This window comes from Argiope bruennichi, chromosome 1, assembly GCF_947563725.1.
Source record: "Argiope bruennichi chromosome 1, qqArgBrue1.1, whole genome shotgun sequence".
NCBI lineage: Eukaryota > Metazoa > Arthropoda > Arachnida > Araneae > Araneidae > Argiope > Argiope bruennichi.
The window spans coordinates 49,886,811-49,914,208 of record NC_079151.1 but is presented as its reverse complement, the minus strand read 5'-3'; the positions used below and the strand labels follow the sequence as shown (position 1 = coordinate 49,914,208).

General features: G+C 27.6%; 1 protein-coding gene across 1 annotated transcript; it reads right to left on the bottom strand.

Annotated features, from left to right (window-relative positions):
* Window positions 1–15,463: 15,463 nt before the first annotated feature.
* Window positions 15,464–18,813, bottom strand: LOC129971474 (uncharacterized). The gene is made up of 3 exons (XM_056085320.1): window positions 18,778–18,813; window positions 17,477–17,874; window positions 15,464–15,585 (listed from the first exon to the last, which is right to left on the bottom strand). Exons 2-3 carry the CDS (start codon window positions 17,857–17,859, stop codon window positions 15,525–15,527), a joined length of 444 nt encoding a protein of 147 aa, XP_055941295.1. The 5' UTR covers window positions 17,860–17,874; window positions 18,778–18,813; the 3' UTR covers window positions 15,464–15,524.
* Between the last annotated feature and the right edge of the window lie 8,585 nt (window positions 18,814–27,398).

Here is a 27,398-nt window from a genome sequence, read left to right as displayed (position 1 = left end):
TTTTATCTAAAGAATGTTAATTGTGCTTTAGTATATGTATTCAACATTAATTTATGGTATGCTAGATTAAGAGTGTTCTTGGGATGTGTCGAGCAGAGCTAAATATGAAGCGTGATAATCTGAGCTGTGAGCAATGAGTGAAATGAGGTTGTCAATAGTTCTTTGTAGTGAAGAATGAGTGAAATGTGGGCCATGGGGGTTTGTAGTTGTGGGCAATGATGAGTTAGTCTTCGTGGTGGTGGTTGATGTGGGTAATGAGTGAAATGTGGGTATTAGTTGTTGTGGTGGTGGATGGTATGGGTAATGAGTGAAATGTGGGTATTAGTTGTGGTGGTGGTGGTGGATGGTATGGGTAATGAGTGAAATGTGGGTGTTAGTTGTGGTGGTGGTATGGGTAATGAGTGAAATGTGGGTGTTAGTTGTGGTGGTGGTATGGGTAATGAGTGAAATGTGGGTGTTAGTTGTGGTGGTGGTATGGGTAATGAGTGAAATGTGGGTGTTAGTTGTGGTGGTGGTATGGGTAATGAGTGAAATGTGGGTGTTAGTTGTGGTGGTGGTATGGGTAATGAGTGAAATGTGGGTGTTAGTTGTGGTGGTGGTATGGGTAATGAGTGAAATGTGGGTGTTAGTTGTGGTGGTGGTATGGGTAATGAGTGAAATGTGGGTGTTAGTTGTGGTGGTGGTATGGGTAATGAGTGAAATGTGGGTGTTAGTTGTGGTGGTGGTATGGGTAATGAATGAAATGAGGATCAATGGAATAACTGGAATGTATATTATGTGTAGTATGATGTACAATCTTATAACTTGAAAATATTATATAACTTGAAAATATTATATAACTTGAAAATATTATATAACTTGAAAATATTATATAACTTGAAAATATTATATAACTTGAAAATATTATATAACTTGAAAATATTATATAACTTGAAAATATTATATAACTTGAAAATATTATATAACTTGAAAATATTATATAACTTGAAAATATTATATAACTTGAAAATATTATATAACTTGAAAATATTATATAACTTGAAAATATTATATAACTTGAAAATATTATATAACTTGAAAATATTATATAACTTGAAAATATTATATAACTTGAAAATATTATATAACTTGAAAATATTATATAACTTGAAAATATTATATAACTTGAAAATATTATATAACTTGAAAATATTATATAACTTGAAAATATTATATAACTTGAAAATATTATATAACTTGAAAATATTATATAACTTGAAAATATTATATAACTTGAAAATATTATATAACTTGAAAATATTATATAACTTGAAAATATTATATAACTTGAAAATATTATATAACTTGAAAATATTATATAACTTGAAAATATTATATAACTTGAAAATATTATATAACTTGAAAATATTATATAACTTGAAAATATTATATAACTTGAAAATATTATATAACTTGAAAATATTATATAACTTGAAAATATTATATAACTTGAAAATATTATATAACTTGAAAATATTATATAACTTGAAAATATTATATAACTTGAAAATATTATATAACTTGAAAATATTATATAACTTGAAAATATTATATAACTTGAAAATATTATATAACTTGAAAATATTATATAACTTGAAAATATTATATAACTTGAAAATATTATATAACTTGAACATAGAATTTGAACCAAATCGTTCGAGACATTTCAAAGATGCAAGATATTTTTATATAAGCGTCTTTCCTGAAAAAATGCGGTTTTACGGAATTTTTTATAATGATTAGAATAATATATTCAACTTCCGCTTCGAAGTGTGGGGAGTGCAGTATAGTGGTCAGAACAAGTGTTGAGGGTCCTCGATTCGAGTTGCGGTTTTTTCATTTTTTTCTTATGCTTTTGTTTTAAGTTTATCTATATAGGTGCCTTCCCGAAAAAACGTGATTTTACAGCAAAACTTTATAATTATCAGTCTTATTTTCTGTCAACTCTCGTGCTGACAATGTCCAATAGCGCCATCTCGCACCAGATTTCACCATGGTAAAACTGAGCCAAAGTTCAAAAATATAAGTAATGATAGACTGTAAAATGAATACTGTAAGATAGCAGATAATTTAACATGCTATTCGAAACAAAGTGCATTCATGTTTTTTATTTAAATGATCAGTTTATATGTAGGCGAGATTGAAAAATATCAGTATGCGATTAGTATCTAAATACTCTCCAAAAAAAAACTCCCGAGTGAATTTGTCTTAAAGATATTAGTGTAAAAAGGGCTTGCTGAAATGTATAATGTAAGCTTTGGACATGGCTTAACTTGTAGCAAACTTATCACGCGTTTCTTTTCCCGTAGTTTTTCTGGTAATTTTCGAACTCAACTGGTTCCATTACTTGGAAATATCATCAAATTATGCCTCTCATTAGAGAAGAGCAACTGGTTTCAAGAACAAAATAACATGCATTGTACTGGATTTTTTAATATATAATCTGTTAATAGGACACTTTTATTTAGAGTATTTACTTCTATTCGATTGATCGGTTTCTGCTTGGTCGATCATACATATTGGCAGTTTCAACGCATTTAAGTCTTGAGCCATTCTTATACGCGTTGTCTTATAATTCCGAAGTTTCAAATGTTGTGCACTGTAGAAATGCAATCCAACCGATATTAAAGCGACTGAACCCTTCATCCTATTTTGGTAAGATAATGTATTCAATAACGTGAAACATGCTTACAAGTTAGGAGAGGTAACAGGAACTGGAATCTTTTGAGAAGTTAGGTTTCGAGATTTCATTACTAGGATTTATGCAAAATCAAGAATTAGAAGCGCTTTTCTTGGAAGTCGAAATGCAACTTACCAAAGTATTACGAGGGTTTTCAACCGAGGGATATTTCCCTTAATTAAAAAGGCATCAATCTGAAATAAAGATAAAAATTCAGTCCCTTCCTTGTATTGGCACTTTTAGATTTGTTCTCATGCTAATTTCTAAATGAATTTAAAAGCATAATTGTGTACTTTTGTCAAATAAAATCGAATTTCAGGGGAATGGATGTAAATATTTATAACATTATCTATTCATATAATTTGTTAGCATCTGAACGGTTTCTATTATGCGATAATGGGCATCTTCACTAAATATTTCCTTCTATTGAAAGATTTGAAATTTCGTTCTTAATAACGAAATAAAATTTATTTAAATAAATTTCGTTTAAATAAAAGGATGAGTAGAAGAAAAGTCAGATTTCGGCATATGCCTTTTAATATTTGCGATTGAAATTTTGCCAAGTCATATGAAAGGTAAAAAATGGGTTACTCATCTGGATGGACGCTGGAATGAATTAACTTTGTTGTATAGTTAACGAAAGCCTTTATTTGTTTATGCTATTTCTTTTAGTTAAAGTTTCGGATTAAAAAACCATGTTTAAAAAAAATGAAATTTCTGTAAACTTTGAGATTTTTTTTCCTCTGAATTTCAGGAAGTGATTGCAATTTTTAAATTTGCAAATTATTGTGTAGAATTGCATTAAAGTCATGGAAGCTATTCTATCAAAATTCTGAAGAGTGTAAAATATTTTAAATGCAGGAAATTAAGCTTTTTTGAAATACTTGCATTTGGAACCGATTAGTTCAAATTTATTATACACCCTTTCCTGTATACTTAGATATTTTAAATTGTTACTTAAATATCCTATAAAATGTTTCGTATTTTAAAGATATAATTAGATGAAAAATGACATGGAAATAGCTAAACTCACTGAAGAATTCAACAAAGTATTGAAATGGAATTCATTAAGCTGGAAGTGTTGCCACTCTACACAAAAGAATAAATGGCTTTAATGATGAGCATCAATTATACTAGAGAAACTTGAATGATATAATTCCGGAAACGGTCGGTTCTGTATATTCGGCAAGAATTATATTAAGACGGCTGCAAATTTGGATGAGATGTATATTATTCAATGTTACATAAATGAGATCCATTTTGTATACCGGCCAAAAATGTTTTCATAATCTAATTTATGAATATATTTATAAATTTTTAATTCTCGTATTTAGCAATTTTAGGTAGTTCTTGGTATTGAGATTAGAATACGATGTCCATAGAGAGACCTCTACTTTAAAATGTCCATAGAGGAAAGAACGTTTTACATTTCTGATTTAGTTTCAGTTCATTTTAAAAATATCTTCAAACGAGTTAAAGCCCCAAGTGAGTTTATAGAATTTATAAACAACATTCCACTGTATTCTAAATTTGGGAAAAGGAATATTCAAGTTCTTAGAGGATTTCATAGGTTATTCCTAAATTTCTTGTGGATTTCAGATTGTGATGAATTTAGTTTCTGCAAATAAGAGCACTGTACCATGCCCATGACTTATTTGTAAACTTAGCTCCTTTAAGCTAAATGCAATGTGAATGACGCCATGAAATGTATGAATTGTCCTGCTGCTACTGCTACCTGATCAGAATACTTCGAAGAGGATACCCTTCAATATTTTCCCCTGTACCTACCTGCTATTTTGTGCCAGTAGAAGCATCTACTTCCTGACTTCGACATCTTAAATTCTGGGAAAGACGAATTCGGAGCATGAAGGTAAAAGGTTTTTCATATTTTTAAAGGTATTAATGGTTCTCTAGTTATGGTACCAAACTTTAATATTCAAGTTTGTTTAATTTTGATTTGTATAATTCAGAATTACTGTGAGAAATATATCTTCACTAACTTGTTGGACGCAAATAATCTTTCTGCCTAAGCCAATACATATACGGCGAAAATAGTCTTATGAAAAGTTTTATTTTCCCCGTAATAAATGTTTAAATCAAAATTCCCTTATAAAATTTTAAACTAAATGTTACAGATTACGTGGAAACTGCATTCAGTAAATTTAAAATAGAACTTGTTTTTCAAATTTTATTGAAAACAATTAGATAACTTGAGAATTATTACCTACATATGTGACGAAGATAATTTCTCTACTCCATTTCATTTTTTTGACAAGCGTTACTTGACAAATAGGCTTAGGATCTGTCTTTGTTTGTGCTTATTACCAATAATTTTTGAATGGGAAAATAATTTCTTGCAAGATTTGAAATTATTAGCATTTGCTTTGATTACATTAGAAGTTATTAGCTTTAGAAGTTATCGGACGGTTTAAATTAGTAATTTTATTTCCATTTTTAACATTGTTTCACCTCATGCGTTTGTTAATAAAGCAATTGTATATTAAACATTGATAACTTCCTAGAAAGTAAAGGCTCCAGAATTTTTTTTAATAAAAACTCGCAAATCTCTTTTTAGTTTTTTTCTGTATAATAGGTATTCTCTGCTTCGATTTGTGGAATAAAATTAAAGAAATAGAATCCAAAAGCAAGTTTCACAAATTCTAAATTTAAGCAAATTCTATCTTAGGGTGTTTCATTTGTTATAAATGTGTGATCAATTCAGTTAAGTGCTTTTTAAATGTAATGTATTAAATCATATAAATTTGTTTTTCCTTTTTTTAGATTCCATTTGATGTCATATTTGAATCAAAATGTCATTTTTGTCATGACTTTATAGAAAATATATTGAATCACTTTCAAGCTCTTTTGGCACTCCAGGCAATTTCAAGAATGGCACCAACAACAGCAACGGGTTTCAATTGATGCCAGTTAGTTAAAACATATTTCCTGTCTCTTTAATAACTCGAATACTATGCTCGATATTCTTAGTATATTGGTTTTCTGCAAGGTCGTTCAGAATTTTATTGTGTATCGCATACAATTGAAGCAAGGTAGTCAATATAGCTGGAAAATTTTAAAGAATGTTTCTGTTAAACTGCGAATATATGTTTATTTGTTATTGAAGCGTCGATGACGAATTTAACACTTTAAGAACAAATTATGCAACTAAAAACGTCTAATGAATTTTCGATGAAGTAATTAAATTATATTAATGTAAAGCAATACTGTTCAGCATAGAAATATTTCGTCATGTCTTCGCTATTTTCTTTGCACGTGATCCAACCTTAAATAAACATTATGTAATGATCAAATGCGTTATGAAGTTCAATATTTTAACTTAATTTTTTCGAATAATTTCCAGTTACACAAATAATTACTATTTAAAAAAAAAAGGACGCATTTCTTTGTCATTGTTTCATTTCGCCTTCATTTTTTTTAGATTCTGTACTGTTTAGCTTCTGAAATATTACGGCATCAAATATTTGATCTATATCTAAAATTTTAGATATAACTCCTTCCTTCGAATATTTATGTCTGCCTTTCATGCGAGTTTTCAAGAAAATTAGCTGTTTTCTGAATTCTTGTTTGTACAAAAAATGGAAAACAAAAGCTTATTTTCAGTTGAAGTCCCTAACCTCCAACTTAATAAACGGGATGTATTTCTTCGACTCGTCATGCCTTTTCTGGCCCAACGAAAGAATACGAAATTATTGTAATCTAAGAAATTACTTCTATAGTCCTCGAACGAATGGAGTCATTCCATAAAATATTACTTAAATGGATTCAGTCATAAGAATCGACATTCTATTATTGATCCTCTGATTCCAAATTTGAAGGTTGTATCCGGCAATTACGGATATTTTAAAGTCATCATTTTTGATAAGTTTTCAATATTTTTATTGTCAAGTCTTCAGGTACAAAATTCAATTGCTTTTTTTCTGCTGCGATTATTTGACTTTTAGTAATATAACTGGATATTGTGATAATAAATAAGCAAAAATTGTTGTATCAAGTGAAATGAATGGTAAACCTTATCTAAAAGTATTGCAGATAACTTTTATTAAAACATTGTAAATCTATGCTTAGAGTTTGTTATCACTAATATTATCGTGTATTAAATCGAACATAGGCTAAATATTAGAATTAAAATGATATATTTTAAATCGTAAGATAGTTTGAATCTTTCTAAATGAATCGGCAGAATTTTAGCTATGGTTTTTGTTAAGTTAATAATTTTTTGTATAACGAAAGAGTAATTCTTGCTAGACAAGTCTGATAAAGAGTGAATTTCAAGATATTTTTAATTCCTAAAGTATTTAAGCAAAGATATAAATGCATTTCTTCAATTTGAACATATTTTACATAAGATGTTCTTTATAAAAAATATTTAATTTTAAATATTTTGCCTTCACGTGCGCAATATGAGACTTAAAATAATGGACATGAATATGTGTATTGTTATGGATGATGTGAATTTCTATGTAAATAGAACTGATCATAAAATCAGCTCTATAGTGTATATATTTTTTTATAATTAAGATTTATGAAAAATTGATTCTTGGTTTTTCCACTATACAAGCACATCTCTTCATGTTGTATTTTTGTTCGTGTTTTTCAAATCTCTTAAAAACGCTTAATTTTGAAAAAAAGTTTATGAATGTTTAGTAATGTTTTACGGAATTCTGTTTGAAATTCAGCTACAACATATGTAGTAATTAAAAAATATTACCAATCGAAAAATCATTTGGCGAATCGGAAGAGTTTTCGTGCTATTTTATCTAGAACATATTGAATATTTGTGGCAGAAGGTAAACCATGCCCAGTTTTATCCAAGCAGTTTGAAAACACTTAAATTATATGCGTTTCAAAAAAAGTCTTAGGCATTTAAAATTATAGAATATTAATTTACATAAAATGCAATTAAAATATAATTTTAAGTATTAAAAATATAATATGGTATATCCATGCAGCCTTAAATTTTTATTCTCAATTTCTGATAGTAGGAATTTTAGATTTCAGTTTTGTATTTAAATAATTACTGTGTAGAATAACTATTAGTAATCTTTGTCTAAGTGTAAGTCTTTAAGAAAATAATATTTATAAACTGCACAAATAAACGAGTATTTCAGTTTGAAAAGGTTCAAATTAAAATGTAGTGAAGTTTTAATTCACTTTAATAGTTTTGTAACTTAAGACTTTCGTAACTTTGTAGAATTAACATGCCTCATAAGCTTTAAGTATTTCTGTTGAACCTTTTTCATGAATTATTAATTGCATCCGTTCTCAAATTAAAACGACATCTTTTTTTTAAGAATAATATTTCAATTTCTCGTGACTAAATGCACGAAATTGAATATTCTTCTGGATCTTAAATTTGCGCGTTTGTAAAGAATTAAATTTTAATTTTGGAAGGGTTTCACAAAGGCTATTTTCATTTTCTTATTAGAGATGACTGATTGGCTCGGCCGGCCAGCCAATCGGGAATCCACCCAATTTTGCAACTGTTTGATTGTTATGCCTGATCACCATGGGGATCAAAGAGTTTCAAAATTTGACGCGCTTACTAAATTAACGGACGGTTGTAAAATTAAAATATATAATTTTATTAAAATTATTGAACGGATGTGATAAAGGCCTATGTTTCAGTCTAATTTTTTCCCTTCCTCTTCGTTAATTATGTAGAGAATTCTGAGAAAAATCTAGAACTATTTTAGCATACCAATATTAAATTGTAGGGTATCGGAAGGAAACGATTATTTTAGTTTAATTATATATTTATTGCATTTTTTAAGCTTGTATTTTTCACAAAACAATGCTGTCAACTTGACTTCTTAAATGCTGCATGAGTTATATTTTGACGTACATACATCTAGCGCATTTTTTCCTCTAAAGTATAAAAAGTAGAGTACTTGTGTATTTTGTATTGTTTTGTAAAGTATCAAATTTTGTATTTGTAGTATTTTTCTTTTGTATTTATGGTAATTTTTATTGTAATTCTACATTCATGGAGTAGATGTTTTATATTTACCAAATTCTTGTTTTTTAATGTGAATGTGTTATTTAACTTATTTTGCTTCGCTTCTGCACTGTTTAAGTGTAGAAGATATTAAAATTTGATTAGAGTGGAAATTAATTTCAGTTGGACGTACCCATTAATTGTATGCTTGATCTTGTAATGTTTCTCTGTGTACTAAAATTCTCAATAAAGTTTATTGATTTCTTCTTTTTGATTATAGTTTATCAATTGATATACCACCTATAGTTTCATTCACTAAAATCGAATACCCAAACAATTTTGAGTAGCTGTTCTTCAATGCAATAGTAGGAACTTAAGGGATTGTAATATAACCACGTTTTGGGGACACAAGTCAATTATATTTCCAAAATGCTACTTTATTGACTAATTGTATATTTAGCCACATCTGTTTATGCTGATGGCACGGTGATAAAATAAGCAACTTTGGTTGCTAAATTAAATAATTTGTATTTCAGATGAACTTGTTGCTATTTATTTAAAAAAAATTACTTTAAGTAATGAAAATAGTTTTCGGATTTCACTCCTAAAAAGCATTGCAAATGTAACCTTTCAGATCGCATTTTTTTAAACTGATATACAACAGAATTTTACAGATTATGCGCAAAATGATTAATCCTTTTTTCGAAACGAAGATATGTTGACGAAGTTGAAATATCTGTTATATCTTTGATCCTGAAGTGTTCTTTCGACTAGGTCAGAGGTGCGGTATTTCTTGTTTAGAAGAAATCGGGGATTCTTCTGCCAGGAATTTTAGACTGAATAAGACGGTACTTTGTGTATTGCCTATTTAATGGACCATATAGCTTATTGTAAGATTTCCATTAAAGTTTTTAGTTCCCAAAACATATTTGCCTTCCCGATATTACAATGGTATTTCCAAGTATTTTCTCTTCATCTTTCGGGATTGGAAGCTTATTTTTGGAAAAAAGATTAAAGAAAGTGCTTCTTTATACAAGAAAATATTAAGAAATATTGTGCAATTTAATTCTGTTTAAATTTGATTACTTCTTGTCTGTAATTCTTTTAAGAGCTTTTTAGATTATTTCCCAATTTCCATCTTGCTTTACAAAACTTTCTTCTAATTAAGAACTTTGTCAGTCATATTTGACTAGGTCTTGAAAAATCTATACTATCTGACAACCACGTAACTCTTGTAATTATCACCTTTATAAAGGTAAGAACTATGATATGATTGCTGTGGCGTACGTTTTATTTTCGAAATTATTATAGAATGCATTCATTAGACAGGGATATATTTGGCCCACTCACGGCTTATTTCAATCAGTGAATGAAAACAAATGGATGTTGCTGTCAATTAATAGGTGTACATTTGTTTCTATTTATTGTTAAATTTGGTTATTGATTTTAAATTCAAATAACGTGAATTTAAAGTTTAATCCATGGTGTTTTCTTTAAGAATATGTGTACTAATGGCGGATTTGTTTTCATTTGTAACTGAAAAGCCAATGATTCATCTATATCTCGTGCATGTTTTAAGTATTACAAATTCCAAAATTAAATTCTGATCCAAAGTTCTGTCAGCTTATAACTTTTATGTTCAGGAGATATAACTAATTAGATCAGATTTTTCTCTAAGGCTCAGCGAAGAATAAGGAAAGTAAAATCAGAAGCTAAATTGGTGATTAATAGTTCTATAAAACTAGGGCTTATAGGCATGGAAAGGATGCTTCCAAATATTAAAGTAAGATTCAAGACAATAGAATGTCTTGACCATAAGAATTCTAAAAGTAGATTTTTTTTTTTCCAAATCAAAGCTCAGTGAAGGTTTACTTTATTCCTTAAAAAGAAATCTAACGAATATTTTTGAAAGGAATAAAACTTTCAAAAACTTTGATTTGTGAATAATTATTTTAAATCTTATTTTATAATCTTCTGAATTAAAAAGATGCGAATTTGATTAGTAATCCATAAGTGCAGGTCAGACCACGAACCACTGCCACTGAGCATCGAAGAAATCTTTTTTAATTAATGATGAAATTGAAATTTTTTCTTTAAAAATGTAATAAAGGCAAAACCCAGAAGTAATAAGATCAACAATCACTGTAGAATTACGAAGTTACTAAAAATTTGGTACTTTTGACCGATTTTTAATATTACACTCCTTTTCTGCTAGTAAGGCTGCAAACTGAGCATCAGTCTAATAATGCATTTTACTGAAAATGTTCATGAAAAATATCCTTTTTGCATTGTGTTCACTTGACACCGCAGATGAAGCTAACAATTATTCTAATTACTATTCTGGCGTCTTTTGGATAAATTGTGTATTCGGGTACTAAATATTTCACACTTACGCTATTTTTATAAACTAACTTCCTTCGACTTTTTTTTTCTCGAGTTCCTTCTTACTTCCTGGCGTTCCATGCAAAAAAGCTCGTTTTGACACTGAATCTAAATAAGTTTTGTCTTAAGCATCTATTTTATCCTTGAATTGATTTATATTGCTAATAAAATTTCAACTAAAAATCTTGATAAAAATGCTTTCAATCGTGATATAATTTCGTAAATGAAAATAGTAAAATAGAAACTAATTATGCGAAATAATTTTTAATCTTTTAAATCAAAGAAGGAAATTTCGGTCATTTCCAGTAAAGCTCTCTTAAAATATTGGTCACTATAGAAATTTTCTAGCCGCCGTTTTCACTGAAACTCATCTGGCTTTTGAAAGGAAAAAATATTGGGAGAAAATACTTAATTTTAATTATTAATGAAATGGGACATTTTTGGTGCTTTTTGCTAATTTGAATAACGATGGCGAATTTCCTTTTTTACATTAACGTAATAAGTGTTTTATATAAAACTACATTCTTAAAGTTTTCCATGAACTGTGAAATACTCCAAAAATATGGTAGTCGATAAACTAGGTGAATTTTGTATGTTGTAAAGTATTTACATTTTATTAAATTATTTTAACATTAGCCGACTTTGGTGACCAGTTAATTCGACTAGTTTATAGACTTTTTAGGTTGTTAAATGATTAATTTGTCATTTGTTTAGGACTGAATAACATTAAAAAGTATACTACAAATTAAAAACTATATATATGACGAAATAAAAGTTGAAGTGAAAATCCTACTACTGACTGTTAAAAACATTGAATGTTTTGACATGTAGTTTGAATTCCTTAATAGCATTTAAAATCATTTTTTCAGATGATATATCGAATAGAATTAAAAATATTTCTTTTAAAAAGGAAATTGTGCAGAAATGATATCATTAAAAAGATTTTTTGATATTTGAGAAAAATGATCTTTAAATTTTAAGATAAGTGCTTTGAAAAATAAGAATCAGTTTCCATAGGGAAATCGTAACGATACGGTTAGACTTAAAATTAATGTACAGTCGCCAAAATTGAAATATTTTGAGGAGATTTGTCACCACTTTTTTGCAATCTTTAAAAGCTATTTACTATTTTTGATATCCTTTCAGAATATAAATTTTTCGGCGAGTTTTTAAACGATAGGAACGATGTTGATGTACTTGCCGAGAATTAATCTGAAATTTTACCACGACTAGTCATCTCGTGATGGTTAAGCCTATTTTTGCGCTCGATTAAACTTTTTTATTGAAGTCTGTTTCTTTATTTCCTTTATATCTTCTTTCCTCTGACTGAATGCACTTTTTGGTGCGATGGAGAAATATTTCCAAAATAGTTCTAATAATATTTTGCAGATCCATTTAATTAGCTGAGCGAAGCGTTGGATTTAAGGCACCTGTAAAAAGATTCAATGAATGAAGCAGTCTGAAATTCGTATGATGGTTTTTTTGATATTTGAATGTTGCCATTCTACGGTAAGTAATAAGTGCGATTTCTGTGTCACGTGCGTTAGAGCTTTATATAATGTGTGTGTGTGTGTAGAGACATACCCAATGGGAGAGGTCTCTCGGAAACTTACAAATTCTCCAATAAACATCTTATTCCTTCTCCGTCATAAAATTGTAGACCTCGTATAAAATCATGCATGTCTTGCATAGCATTGAAGAATAATAGTAATTGAATAAATATCTTGTCAAAAAAATATTTTGGAAGGTTTGGAAGCCAAAATTTGACAGGGATTTACAGTTGCAGTCACAAGTTCGCACATTGAATTTCGTTGATTTAAATCATTGTGTTTTTTGATTTGTGCTTTGGCATGCATGTAAATGATTGACCCCTTGATTGACTGATTTGGTTCATTATTTAATAAAAAAAATCTCTTTAGATGTTAAATCTGTGCATCAAATTCTGTCTAGCACTTTCTTTTCCGAGTTATAGAGTTAATCTGTAATAGAACAGCCACCAGAGAAATTTCTGAATGATTTTTTTTTTCAAAATCTGATGAAAATATAGAAATTTCATCTAATATCGATAAACAAAATTTAATTCCTAGAGATCGTTTTAGAGCAATCGTGTTCGTAGACAAATAGACATAAGTCCAAAATTAGGTCTCTGAACCATGGGATGTCTGGAACTTAAGAAATCTAAATTTTGACGAATCTTTATATATCTGGCAACTATAATTCTTCCTCTATATTTCTTAAACGAGAAAATAAGACATCCTCATTTGAGGTTTTATTCAGGTGGTTTCAATGAAGGAAGTCTCGAAATTTTAAAGAAATGTCGGTATTTATACATAAATTTTATTTGCACAGTGCAATTTCATTTTAATTCAAAATGTGTTTTTTGACTAAATTTTTCTTTTAATTTTACATTAACTTGAGCTAATATGGCTTTAATTATTTTTGCAAAAGTTAATGCACTTTCGTTATATTTCAAAAAATGCTTTGTATTGCAATATCCCACTTTATATGTATGCGAAAACTTCATAAAATATTTAAGCTTCAGTATTGACCTGGACCTCATCATTCTCGAAATCTGAAAGTTTTTTTAATATAAAACAAATTTTTATTTTTCTTCAAATAAAGTTAAACTTTCAAATAAAATGCTGTTTCAGTCATATACTTTAAGTAAATCAAATGAATCACTGAAGTTGGTGTATTACAGATTGCATCAGAAAGATTTCTCTGGTTCGATGGTGATGGGGTTTCTGGCTGCGAAGTGGGGGTTAGTACAGTGGGCGTGATCACTAGAGTTATGCAAAATCGTTGCATTTATTAAAATTTATCTGCTTTCTATCGATGCTTTATATACTTGGAGGCTACTAGCAACTTCTGCTTAATTTCTGAACAACCATGTCTCTTTTCACCTTTCACCACTTTTCCTGGTTTCTGAACATTTTTTCAGCCCAGTCCCTTAAACACTATAAGTATCTTGACATCGGAATTTGAATCCCAAAGTAATTGGAAAGATTGTAAAGATTTGCTTATATTGTAACAGTTAAATCTCGTAATTCTACATAAGTAAATCGTGTGCTGAGCGAATAAGAAGACTTAAGCTTTACCAATTAGAAAAGACCCTCGGGGGGGCACCTCGAAATGAGGATGAGATGCTTCCGGCATGGTGGTTGGATCTCGCCACCCTGGAGGGTACACTAATAGGTGGGGGATCTGGCTCCTCCCATCAATGACGGGACGTACTTCCTTCGGGGAGGGTTGTACCGTGGCCGGTGACGGCCCTTAGGACTCAACCACAGTTCCCGCCAATTGCTGTTGCGGCGGTCCGGTCATTCAATTTTATGGTTTAAATCCGTGTGCCTTAGGGCGGGTCGGAGAGTTAGATGGTTGACTTACCAATTAGAAAAACTGTCAGCAAGCCACTTCAAAAATTTCCACATTCTCGAAGCAAGTGGGATTTTTATTTCATTTTTAATTGCGTAGTGATATGTCAATGTTTATATTTTCTTGATAGACCATAATATATTTCTAATATTGTCTATATTAGTATTAGAATATTGTCTAATAATACTAATATAGTATAGTACATTGTTATAGTATAGTATATTGTATTAGTTTATTGTTAGTATTATTAGTATATTAGCATTATTAATATTGTCTAATATTGTATAGTTTATCTGTGGAAACCTGAGGAGATAGTTTTTATAGATAATGTTAGATAAATTGATTCTGCATCTGGAATAAACTTGCCCAAGAATTACCTTGAAAAATTAATAAAATGTATTTAACGTTCCTTTATTTAATTAAGTTTAATTGCCTTTAAAGTAATTAAATTTGAAGAGGATATTGATTAGAATATATTGTGACAACTAGCCCTAACGAAATTGTAACAAGTGTGCCTTGTAGCGTCATTTTAAATCTTGATGCATGTGAGCGCTATTATATAGCTGTACAGAACTGTTAAATGTGATATAACATATTTGAAATCTATCTTTTCTCATGATACATACATACATATATTATTTATTATTATATTATATATATTATTTATTATTATATTATATATATTATTTATTATTATATTATATATATTATTTATTATTATATTATATATATTATTTATTATTTATTAATTTAAATAAGAATATAACAACTTATTTTGGTCCTTTCTATTTTGATGGCCTTGCATTTTATGAGCAAAGCAACTTTCTGCAGTATCTTGAAAAGTATACTTAATTATCAATCTAAGATTATTTCTGAATTACAAAAAAATTGACAACAAAAATTTCAAAATTACGGAAATTTTTTGTAAAGACTATAAAAAATTTTTTTATTCATTCTATAAAAGAAAAGTTTACATTCTAGAAACATCTGTTCAGAAGTTTATTTTTGTTAGATTCAGAAGTCACCTATTGCCTTGCATTCTTCTGAATATGAAACTTATTTTTAGCTCATGGGAGGGAAAATTTTGAACTTTTATAATTCGTATACGTTGACATTGTGAAGACTCGCAAATTGTTGTATCATAAAAACAGACCTGCAAAAAACAGTAAAGAATGTGTTACAAAAACATTTACAAGAAAATTGTTCCAGTAACAAATATAAAGTGAAATATTTTCATTTTCACAGTGCATGTTCTTTTTAAGCTTCTTAAAATAAGTTAATATAAAGTTAAATAAGTTAATAATAAGTTAAATATAAATTTGTTTATGCATTTCTTACGAATTATTCTTAGATTCAATATGATTAAAGTTTATTAAAAATTTAAAATGTAAATGACTAACTTGGAGCTATCGCCTCGGAAGAAAACAGTAGTCTATATTTATTAAAATGTTTAAATGGAAGTTTACCCCCAAGAACTCTTGCCAGAATAATAGGCTATTTTTAGCTTATTTGACTAATTTAATGGCTCATTTCTGATTTGTAATAATATTGAAATCTTTTTAATAAAAAAGCAAGTAACTTTCTTGATCCAACTGGTAATTCAGAAAATGTTTTTCTTTTTTACAGGGGACTACTTTTGATTTGACTGACTTCAAATACAATATTTGGACACCATTATGATAAATTCCAAATGAATGTTTTGTAAACGATGTTTCACAGTTATATTAAAAATTAATCATTGGAATCTGGAAGAATTATAAATATTATTCTTTCAACTTTTCTTACAAATCAGCATTTAAATATCATCAGCATTAAATCAGCCTTTTGATCATGCTATTCTAAAAATAATATTATCTAGAAAGATATATAAAGTAGAAATAATTATTAATTGTTTTAAAGTCAGATAGATTTTTTTTTATTTCTATATAGATATTCTGCACTTCCATGGGAAGAAAAGGAATTTGATTTTGTCTTCCAATTATATATTTCTTTTAAAGCTTTAACATTCTCAATGTGTTTATTCTCTGATGTATGACTTCATGTACGTGTTATTCTTTTAAATTGAATAAGGAATTAAAAGATAGAATACTTGATAATTTCTGGGAATTTTTAGGATTCAAACAAACACCAATGCCAATGCGGAATTATTATATAATTCTCTACATTATCTGCTTAACATTAAAATTTAAGTGTTTGTAAAAATTTCCTGCTAAATAAAGAATACAATAGCAACACTAAGCATGAAAACTATTCTTAAATGTCTAAAAGAATATTGTCTGTTGAATACAGTTCAAAATCAATAAAAATCGATACTTTTGTTTATGGTTTAAGCACCTCAAAGGCCAAAATTAAAAAAAAGTGCCTTTTAATTACTTAAAATTATATTGTAATTAGATTTAAATACCTTTAAAACGTTCCAAGTGTCTTAATTTTTGAAAAAATTAAATAGAATTGATAATAAAGATTTATATTAAATATTAAAAGAAAATAAGGTATGCATTGTATATTTCGAGGTTTTTTTTAGATAGTTAAAAGTCAATTGTAGTTCTAAAAAATAAATTCTAATGAAAATTCAGTAAGTATGGATGAAAATTTCTAAAAAATTAGTATTTAATTGGAATTACAGAATAATACACAGTTTTATTCTAAATAAATTTATATTAGGTAATATGGAAAAAATAATGCAAAAAATTAAAAATTAAATCCCAGAAATATTTTGAAATTAAAAAAATATTCATTTTTTAATTTTTTAAAAAATAATATTTTATTTTAAATTTAAAAAAAAAGAAATTTGACTTATGAATTTTTTTAGGTATATGTATTAAAATATAGATAACTCTCAGTGAAGAATTCGCAAAATTACCACTGTCCCTTTAATATCACGATTTAGAAGATGATGTTTTCGATGAGAGTAATGATGATAATATAGTAAATCATGGTATGTAGTAAACGGACTCTTTATAATATGTGATCAATTTCTTAGAATACTTTAGAAATTTTTTCATTGATTAGGAGATTATTACTGGATTATTTACTGGACTTACTTCTTGGTTTTACGAAGATTACGCTTTGGAAGGTGATGATGCTTGCCACTTTGGTGATGATGATAGTGAACATGCGGAGAACGTATATGGCCACTTGATAGATATAATTCATCATCGTCATTATCTCGAGGAGCTGATCCGTCAACAAGGGCAGCGATATAGTTTACTGGATAAGCTGCATTGTCACCATTATCAACAATAGAAGCATAAGGAGGAGGCTGCCATCCTGACTTACCGTTGAGAGTATTTATAATACGATAAATTAAACCGTAGTCATCCTCCAAATGTCCATTAAAATTCGCATCGCCATCTTCTTGAGCATTCTTGGCATTCGTTGTTGACAAATACAAAAGCAAGTTGAAAAGTAAAAATCCAGCATTCATCCTTTTCTTTTTAAGCTGAAAAATAACAATTCGTTATCGGGTGAATTTATTAATAAAAACTTTTGAATAAAGCAAAATGTTTAAGCAATATTATAAAACGTAAGCTAGCAGATAAAATAGTATTGGTTGGTTTTCGAATTAGTTTTTATCATTTAAATTATATTGCCTTGAAAACCTAGCTTTTCATGGCAGGCTTTTGTTAAATTGTGTTTCTTTTGAAGAAAATATTTAGATACGAATTCCATACTAATTACATATGAATATTTTTCAATTTTACCTACATATGAACTGGTCTTTTAAATAAAAATAACACCATGAATGTTCTTAGTTTAACACGTTTTCCAATTGATTAACACAGTAATTGCATTGTTGCTATTGGATGCGCACCGAACGTATTCAGATCATATCTCATAGCGTTATCTTACAAAATTTTGAGGTACCAATAGGTTATCATCCTATGGCGACAATGCAAATACCACAAAATTTACGAGATGGCGCTATATGACATTGTTATCATGAGAGCAGATAACAAAAGCCATTATAATTAATTAATATAAAATGTTAAATATTCATGAGAGTCTATCCCTGATGCTATTATGCGGGTCATGTATCAATATATCAATATTTAGTTACAAAAAAATTTATTTATGCATAAAATCACATTTTTTTTTCTTGGAAAGATAAATATGCAGATAAACTTAAAAAGCAAACTCGTTAGAGCCATTTCCGAGATGCACGAAATAAGTTTATACATATAATATAAAAGAATTGTTTGTTTAAAGTTGTGAAATTTGTTAATTATAAAAATATGAAAAGGAGTTTGAAAATTGCTATTTGCTATCGTATAAAGAAAACATTTTAAAACTTTCAAACAGTATTTTCAATTATTGAAATTTGAAGAGCTGAAATTTGCCTCACCTTATTCTGTTACTGAATATTCTCCAAGGAAATAAAATGGAATAAAGAAATAGCCTTATAAATCTTTTATTAAAAAGTTTGGTAATATGATGTATATAATTCAAGATTAATTAAGGATTTTATTTGCAGTTACCTGGGAAATAATGAGGTCAAGACACTGCTATTTTTTACCCTTTCATTAATTAACACAGTGCAATACTGCGAAATTGATGCAACCACAATAAACATCCGAGTACGCATAAATTTGGAAAAAAGAAAAATTGAGTTTAAAAATGAGTGTAGCAAGAGAAAATAAAATTTAAATCAAAGATATCATTAAAGAATTGTTTTTAATATTTAAATTGGTTGAATGAAGAGCACAAAAAATAAAAACAACAACAAATGAAAGAATAAGTAATTTTAATGAGAAAGTATTTTTTCTAATTAAAAATTTATATTTTTATTAGAAAATTATAATTATAGTTAATAATTTCAATAAGGTAAATATTATTAATTACTTTAACATAGCAAATTCGCACTAAAATTTCAAGATAAGAAGGAAAATATGTAATATTTGAAGATTTTCTAAGAGATATAAGCTTTTTGTTGATTAAATATAGTATATCATAGAAAAGTTCTCAGCTAAAGTAACAGTTTTAAAGTTTGTTGATTAACTATCACTTCTAACATAAGTAAGAATGTAAATAAGTAACAAAAATTATTCCAAAACTATGCATTTTTTTAAAGATTTAGTTTTTATATAGAATTCATTGAAACTAATTTGAATTCTAGGTGACATTTTATATATTTTTTTTTACTTGGAAATCAAAAGTATAGAATATGATAGTATAGAATGTATATCAAAATGTTCAATGTATAGAATGTATCAAACTACATCAATATGAATGTATGTAGATATATATCAAAAGTATAGAATATGAATTAAAAACGTTTAAAGTAGTTCAATTCAACTGAAAAATAAGAGTTTGATTGAATATTTGGTAGAATGGAAGAATTGGGAAAAATCAGAAAGTAGTTGTCCATTTAAGTGGACTATTTTATATCTCATTAATGTTTCCTTTGTTGGCTTGGGTAACTTTTAAAAGTAAATTCATTTCCACTTTTTAATAAAAAATTTCATTTTTAAGTACAGGTTATTTTAATAAATCTATTAAAAATGAACGTTTTAATTTGATTAAAAATAAAAAGGAATAACAGTATGTTTATTTTTATTATAATAAGAGGGGAAAAAGTGTACCCCTCTTTCCATTTGTAAGCTTGAATGTATTTTATTGGCTTTAAAGCTAAAGAAAAAATATTTAAAAAAAAATAATCGTGGGAAGTTTAGAGATTTAAGACAAATATGATAATGGAATCTGAAGTGTAGTGTTATAAAAAAGATAAAGTAATTCATCAAAAATCATTCCTTTTTTCCAAAAATAAAATTGTATTAAAAAGCCTAATTTCTAAAAATTGTTTTTTGTACATATTTTCATAAAAATAAAGACTTAATTCTGAAGTGACACCTGATTTACAATCGAAAAAAAGCTTTATAATGCCCTATAATTTAAAGATTTAACTGTTTTTCTCCTGATAATATTGATAAAAATATCCAAAAAGATCCAAGTAATTTGCTTGAATAATTCAATTAAATATTTCAAGCATTTAAATATTGCCTCAGAATTACAAATTTCGTATACTTAGTTATTGTTTCTTAATATTAGGAATTATAAACCGGTATTGACATCACAGAAGCGGTCAACTTATTTCTTAATCAGAAACTATTTAACTAAATACATTTTTATTTTAATAATGATGTTTCAATTTCTTTTGCAGAAACATGTTTATTATTTATATGAGCATGACATATATAATATATATGCAAGCTTATTTTGTTTGAAGCAGAATGCAGGTTTGACAAGCAGTGAAGAGACTTTGTATTTTTAATTTCGTTTTATTCACTCCCGGGGAACATGCATGATTTATTTACATGAAGGCTCAGCGCGACACAAAAGCGGAAGTAAAAAGAAACGAAACAAATAATCACTAGTCTTATATAGCATAGGATTTCCGGCCACGTGGCGACTGAATGAATAAATGTAACAAATAAACAATAAACAATAATAAATAACAATAATGTAATAAATGTAATAAATAAACCTTTGACAAGGGCACCGAAAATATCATTTTGACTTGATACGTAGACTGATTGTGCATTAATTTTTACACAGCTTCATGCGTGGAATGAGATCAGAAAATAAGAGAATATTTTATTATGGGCAAAATTAAGATAAAGTTTTGGAAATTAATTTGGTTAAATAAGAGTTTAAAATATCATTATATATATATATATATGTGTGTGTGTGTGTGTCTAATATATAATCCTACAGCATTTTTTACTCATTTTTTCTTAAGGTAATGATTATACATTCTTGAAGATTTTCTTATCAAATAAAGGATGTGAGTTCTGTGCTTTGAATCCCAATTATCTATACTTATATAAAGCTCAGTGTGTGTGTTGGCGCTCTACAGGCCAGACCGTTTGACCTACAGCTACCAAATTTGGTACATGTATACCTTGGAGGTCGGGAATGTGCACCTGGGGTCCCTTTTTTGAATTTTTAATTAGAATTTTAATTATTAATTAAGAACTAAATTTCCCGCCAAAAAAATGAGGTTAGACTTAAGATTTTTCGGCCGATTATTTCAAACGATTCTGATTATTTTCTTAATGTTTGATGCATTTAAAATTAAACATTGTTAATTAATCGATCTTTCAGATTTATTTTGAAGTACTTTTGAATTAAAATAAAACAGAATAACGCAAATTAAAAATTTCTAATCTGCATAGCGTTACCCCAACTAGCGTAGAAAAATTCATGCGTTTGCGTCACCGTAACTGGAGTTGAAAATTCACGCATGCGCATTGTGTTCTGATTGTTGACAACCATTATCAATGGATGCGGACTTGATTTAAATTATTTTTAGATTAGTTGCATGCTTTTGTAATTAAATTGTATTTATGTTAGTTATATATTTTTTGTATATGCTTATAGTTTTAAGTACATCATTTTTTAAGTAGTTTTTTTAACCTGTTTTCAACCGATTATTTTAAAAGATTCGCTTTATTTTCTTAGTGTTTGATGCATTTAAAATTAAACATTGTTAATTAATCAATCTGGTCATGATGAATCTGAGAAAATGTTGTTGACAAACTCTTGAAATATTACATAAATTAAGAAATATATTCTTTAGTGTCCATAAAGCTTAAACTCTCAGTGACTGTTTTCAGTAATCCTATTACAAAAAAAATGCTTTGTTTCAGTAAAAAATACTATTATATTAATTGCGGATTAACCCTTTCCACTTTAATTTAAAGTATAAATTCTACGGGAGATAACACAAAATTAGAGAGATACATATTACGTTATGACTGAAGGCCTTTATAATATTATGAGTGAATTATATGACTATCAAAATTTGAAGTTTTAAAATATTTTGATGAAGAAGCTATTAAAGTAGGAATTGTATAAAATATTTAATCATTAAAATTTTAACGAACATTAAGATTGATGAACCAGCTGGTCACCAAAGGTGACTAGTTTTAAAAAAAAACCTAAATAGCATGAAGTTAAGAAATGAACTACAAGCTTTAAATGAAATGATAATTAAAATTTTATTTAATGTTTTTCAATAATTAGTATACAAATGGAAGGAAATTTCCTTCATAACCCCTAAAGGAAGACAAACTTCTACTGTTTATTGGATTCTAAGTCAAATTTGAGTTTATTGCACTCTATTGAAACAAATTCTTAATTTTGTTGTTTGTAATCCCCGCGGTTTTGTGCTGCTTAAAAAATATCAAACGGCATTGTGGATTTAACATGCTTGTTGAACAATAGGGTAAAAGATATTAAAGCTCAAAATTATTTTGACCAACAATAGTGACCGCTCTTCCTCATTATGACGAATTCCAAACTTGGCTAGATATACTAAGATAAGAAAGATCACTACTATGTGGAATAGTTATTAGTTTAGTAACTTTTTTTAGATATTAATTAACATATATACTAAGTCAAGTAAGATTGGAACCGTCATTGCTATGTGGAATAGCTTATATATGATATTAATTAATAGATATGAACTTTTATGTTAATTTCTTATCTAATACCAATTCATTCGAGATTGAACTTTAGATTTCTTGATAATGCATAAATGCTTGAATAATATCTTTTTATGTTTCAACATTTTTTTCCCATAAGCCATGACAACAATTGCAGCATATCATCATACGTTATTAACTTCATTATATTTTGACATTAAAGTTTGTTAGAAAATTGTTTTCTAATTCTAAAACTTTATACAGGATACATTTTTAAGGAAGAAATAGCTAAAAGCATAAAATATATTTATTTTAAATTGACGATGAATAGATGATTTTTGTAGTTATGTTTTTTGAAACAAGAAATACGTTGATCAAATATGATTTTAGATAACAAAAGAAGAAAAAAAACTGATTAAAAACAAGACACTCAATATTTAAAATTTAGATGTTCATTAAAATATTTTGACAACCATGGAAACAATCAATTTGATCATAGTAGAGTTCTTGTATTAAAACTGAAACCGTATAATGTATAACACCGATTTTTTTATCTAATCATAACATTTAGGGAATATCTCTGTGATGGAGCGTAATTAAAAATTAATCACTTTTACTTTAAGAAAAAATCACTTTTTTTTTTGAAAATTTATACCAATCTTAGAATATCTTGTTTAATTCTTTGAATGTGCTGTTTATTTTCACCAGTATTTTTATGCAATATTTTATAAGCTTTTTATGTAACATATTTCAGGCAGGTAAGCCCACCATTTGCTTGGCGCAGAATAGCCAAATATGACTCTTGCGCCAAAAAACACCAAACAAACAAACAATCAGGCAGGTAAGGAAAGCTATTTTTTTCCTTACTCAAAGAGAGAAGAAAAAAATTGTTTTTATCAGAAATGGACTGAATTACTATTAATCTCTGCAATCTTGAATTTTACTGTGTTTTAGAGTTGAAGTTTTTTCTTTTTATCAAATTGTATTTATAAATATTCTAGTTGTGATGTTAGTTATTTATATTTCGTACTTTTATATGTATATGCATTTGTGTTATAATACAATTTGTCATTGTTTATAGCAATTTTCTCAATGCTCTCAGCATGATTACGTAATTGAAAAAAGTTAAAAAGAATTGTCAATAACTGAAGCGCGAGGAATTATATTGGGCCAATTCAAGCTAATCAAGGAATTCAGTTTGAGATCATATTTTATACACGTGGAAAATAAGTCATTAATGGACCGATATATTATAGGGCTGCTAACACTATTGTTTTAAAGAAAAGAATTTTTTCACTTGAATCTTATGCCAAGCTCAGTTTAGCTAAAATTGTGAACTCAATCTTGTAATCTGTACTTATTTACTTCATGAAATTTCTTGGCAATATTTATCACATAAGAAGCAACTATCATTCTTAACCTGTTGTGTTAAGAATGATTATTTCTTAATTAATTTCTTAAAACCAATTTTTAACACTAGTTTTCAATATTCTATGTAAAAATTAAAATTTGAATATAATTTTAAAATCATTCCATTTTTTTTCTCATAATTATATTTCTTTAAACACAACATTACGGCAGTTGCTTTGAAATTAGATTTTTATGTTCACTTCTCAATAATAATTCTCTTTTGATTCAATTCGATAATTCTTTTTGGTATACTAACACTGAAAAAGAAATTATTTTAACTGTCAGTCATTGAGATTTTGATGAATTTCTTTATTTAAGACGCTTTTGGTTCGGAAGGGAACGCTTTTTTTCAATTACGTTTGTCTCTTCGTATATGAAACGAACACAATTAATGAAAAGACAGTTATGGAAACGAATAAAATTTGTTATGAGGTTTCTGTCCCAAAACTGAGTATTATATATTGACATGAGATTTTAGGAAATAATTTCTGGAAGATAACTTTTCATGACTTTCCTTCATTTATCAAATTTGTTTAAAATGTATATTGAATAATAGGAAATTTAGTGAAAAATTAAAAACACAAATTCATAAAACATTATTTCTTAAATGAAATTTTAAACTTTTTTGAAAAAAACACAATTAGTTTTTAAGATACATTATGATTTTATATTGCAATGTAATCTGGCTACAAAACCTTCATATCTCTAATTAATTATTTAAATAAAACTAAAAACTCTCTACGTTTTAAACAAATTAACTTAAATTTTTTATTGGCATATTAGAATAAATTTGTTTTTATAATAATAATTATTTTGAAATTTGTCAGTTGCAGATGTTTACAAGTAAGCGATTCTTTTGTTGTAAGTATTTTTATTTATATTAAACAATATATTCTAAATCAAGAATTATTTTTCCTTTACCTATGTACATTTTTATATTTAATAACCATATCGTCTATTGCCGTACTTTTTGTATAGATATGGATTTTTAACTTTATGGAAGGAAAAATCTTGCTTTCATAATGGAATTCGTTCTTCGATGGCATCGTTAAGTCTCCCCACCAGATCCAGAATAGAAATATATCTGAAAAAGAAGATAATCATAAGTTTATCATCATAGGAAAACTATATAAAAAAGAATATCCAGTAACAAAACGAAATAATTTTATTTTCGGATTGTGTGTCTTATTTAAACCTTCTAAGCTCTAGATATAATAAGTTTATTTCAATTCCTTATTATTAATTATTCCTTGTAATGAAAAATTAAAATAATCAAAACGTTAAAAATATAAAAGTTCAGTTTTGACGCTACATTTTGTAATAAATTGAGACAATTATAGATGTTTACAAGTAATAGTTCTAAAATGTTTTAAAAAATATACGTTCAATTAAAATTGCCATAATCTTTAACTTTAGATAGCCTGCAATTACTTGATTAACTAGCCGTTTCTGGCGACCAGTAGGTTCACCGTAATATTGATTAAATTTAATTTCAGGCAAATTGTTTAGATTTAACCTCATGCCCATGATTTCATCAAATTGTCAAACATTTGAACCTTTTTATTTTAAATCTCTTACTTATGTTTTTTTTATTGTATACATAAAGGTGGTTATACCCATAATATTATAGCTCTGTTAAAAACATAAATATCTACTTCAACTATTTTTTCAAATTTCTCGGGATTGTAACTTCATTTTTTTATTTGTCTTAAACAGAATATTAAACAGAATTATTTTTTTCTTTAGCTTTCAATAATGGAAGAAAGTTACGCAGTTAAATATTTCATGAAATATCGAAAAGAGTTTGAATATTAAAGCAACAATGTAATCTGTTTTTGAAAAGTAAACAAAAAAGTATTTTTAAAAAATTGTGGAAATTAGGAAAATTTCGCCCGATTTTTAAATTTATATCATTAAAGGATTTTAAAAAAAATAAATTTGAAAGAATGTACAATTCTGTTTTGCACAATTATATTTTTGGAAATTCTCGTAGAAAGACGCCAAGATTAAGCTCAGGTGTCGTTCTCGTCGTCTGACCGTGGTTCAAAATTACGTCCCAAAATAGCCCTCGTGTCGCTTTAAAATGGGACGTCAATATAACTAAACTTTGATACTCCCAAGAAATATAAATTCGTATTAGCTTTTAAAGAATACGATTGTAATCTTAAATTTGGAAATTACAGTTAAATGGCTGTGGGAATGTCTTATATTGATAATATTTTTTTGTTTCTAAAAAAATGCTTGTTGTAAAGGGTCAATACTCCTTTATGCACAAACATATAACGAGAGAGTGAAAATAATAATAATTTGACCCAGGACTATATATAACCTTTTCTATGTAATTTCTTCTAATATCGAGAGTAATCAATTTTTGATTTCAACACGATTTAATAATTTTTCTTGACTGCTTATCTTCTTGATTACCAAATTTACAATGTAATTTAAGAAAAAAATTAATTTTCTTGCTTCTTAATTTAAAATATCTTTCTTGTTTCATAGCTATTATTCAGATTTTTACTTGACATGATATAATATTCGTAATTATCACTTTCAGGAACTAGTTCGATTTCCTCATTATTATTTAAACAAAAAAAAGAGATAATATTTAAAAAGGAAAGAATAATTTATTGCGGCTGAATAATAATTTCCTCTCCATGTATGTAATAATGATGCAAGATAACTTTTTCTCTGAATAAGATTTTTTTAGTTAGGTTATAATAGTTTTATTAAATTAAAATGTTTTTAAATATTTTTTGTGAAATTTATCAAAAAAAAATTAAGCTTGCATTTGGAATTGAAATAGACTCTTTATAATATGTGATAAATTTCTTAGAATAATTCAGAAATTATTTTGTTGATTAAGATGATTTTTAAAGACTTACTTATTCCTTATCCAGATAACTGACTTTCGTTCATAATTACGATTTGGAATATGATGATGCTTGCCTCTTGGATGATGATGATGATAGTGAACAGGTGGGGGACCACCGTTTCGTGAGGAACGTGTGCTTTTACTTTTTCGTGGGGAACGTGTGCTTAAGGAATATAATTGACCATTGCCATGGACACCAGTACTGTCACCGTCTCCAGCAGATAATTTGCCATCATTGGATTTGTCATAGTTTTGCAG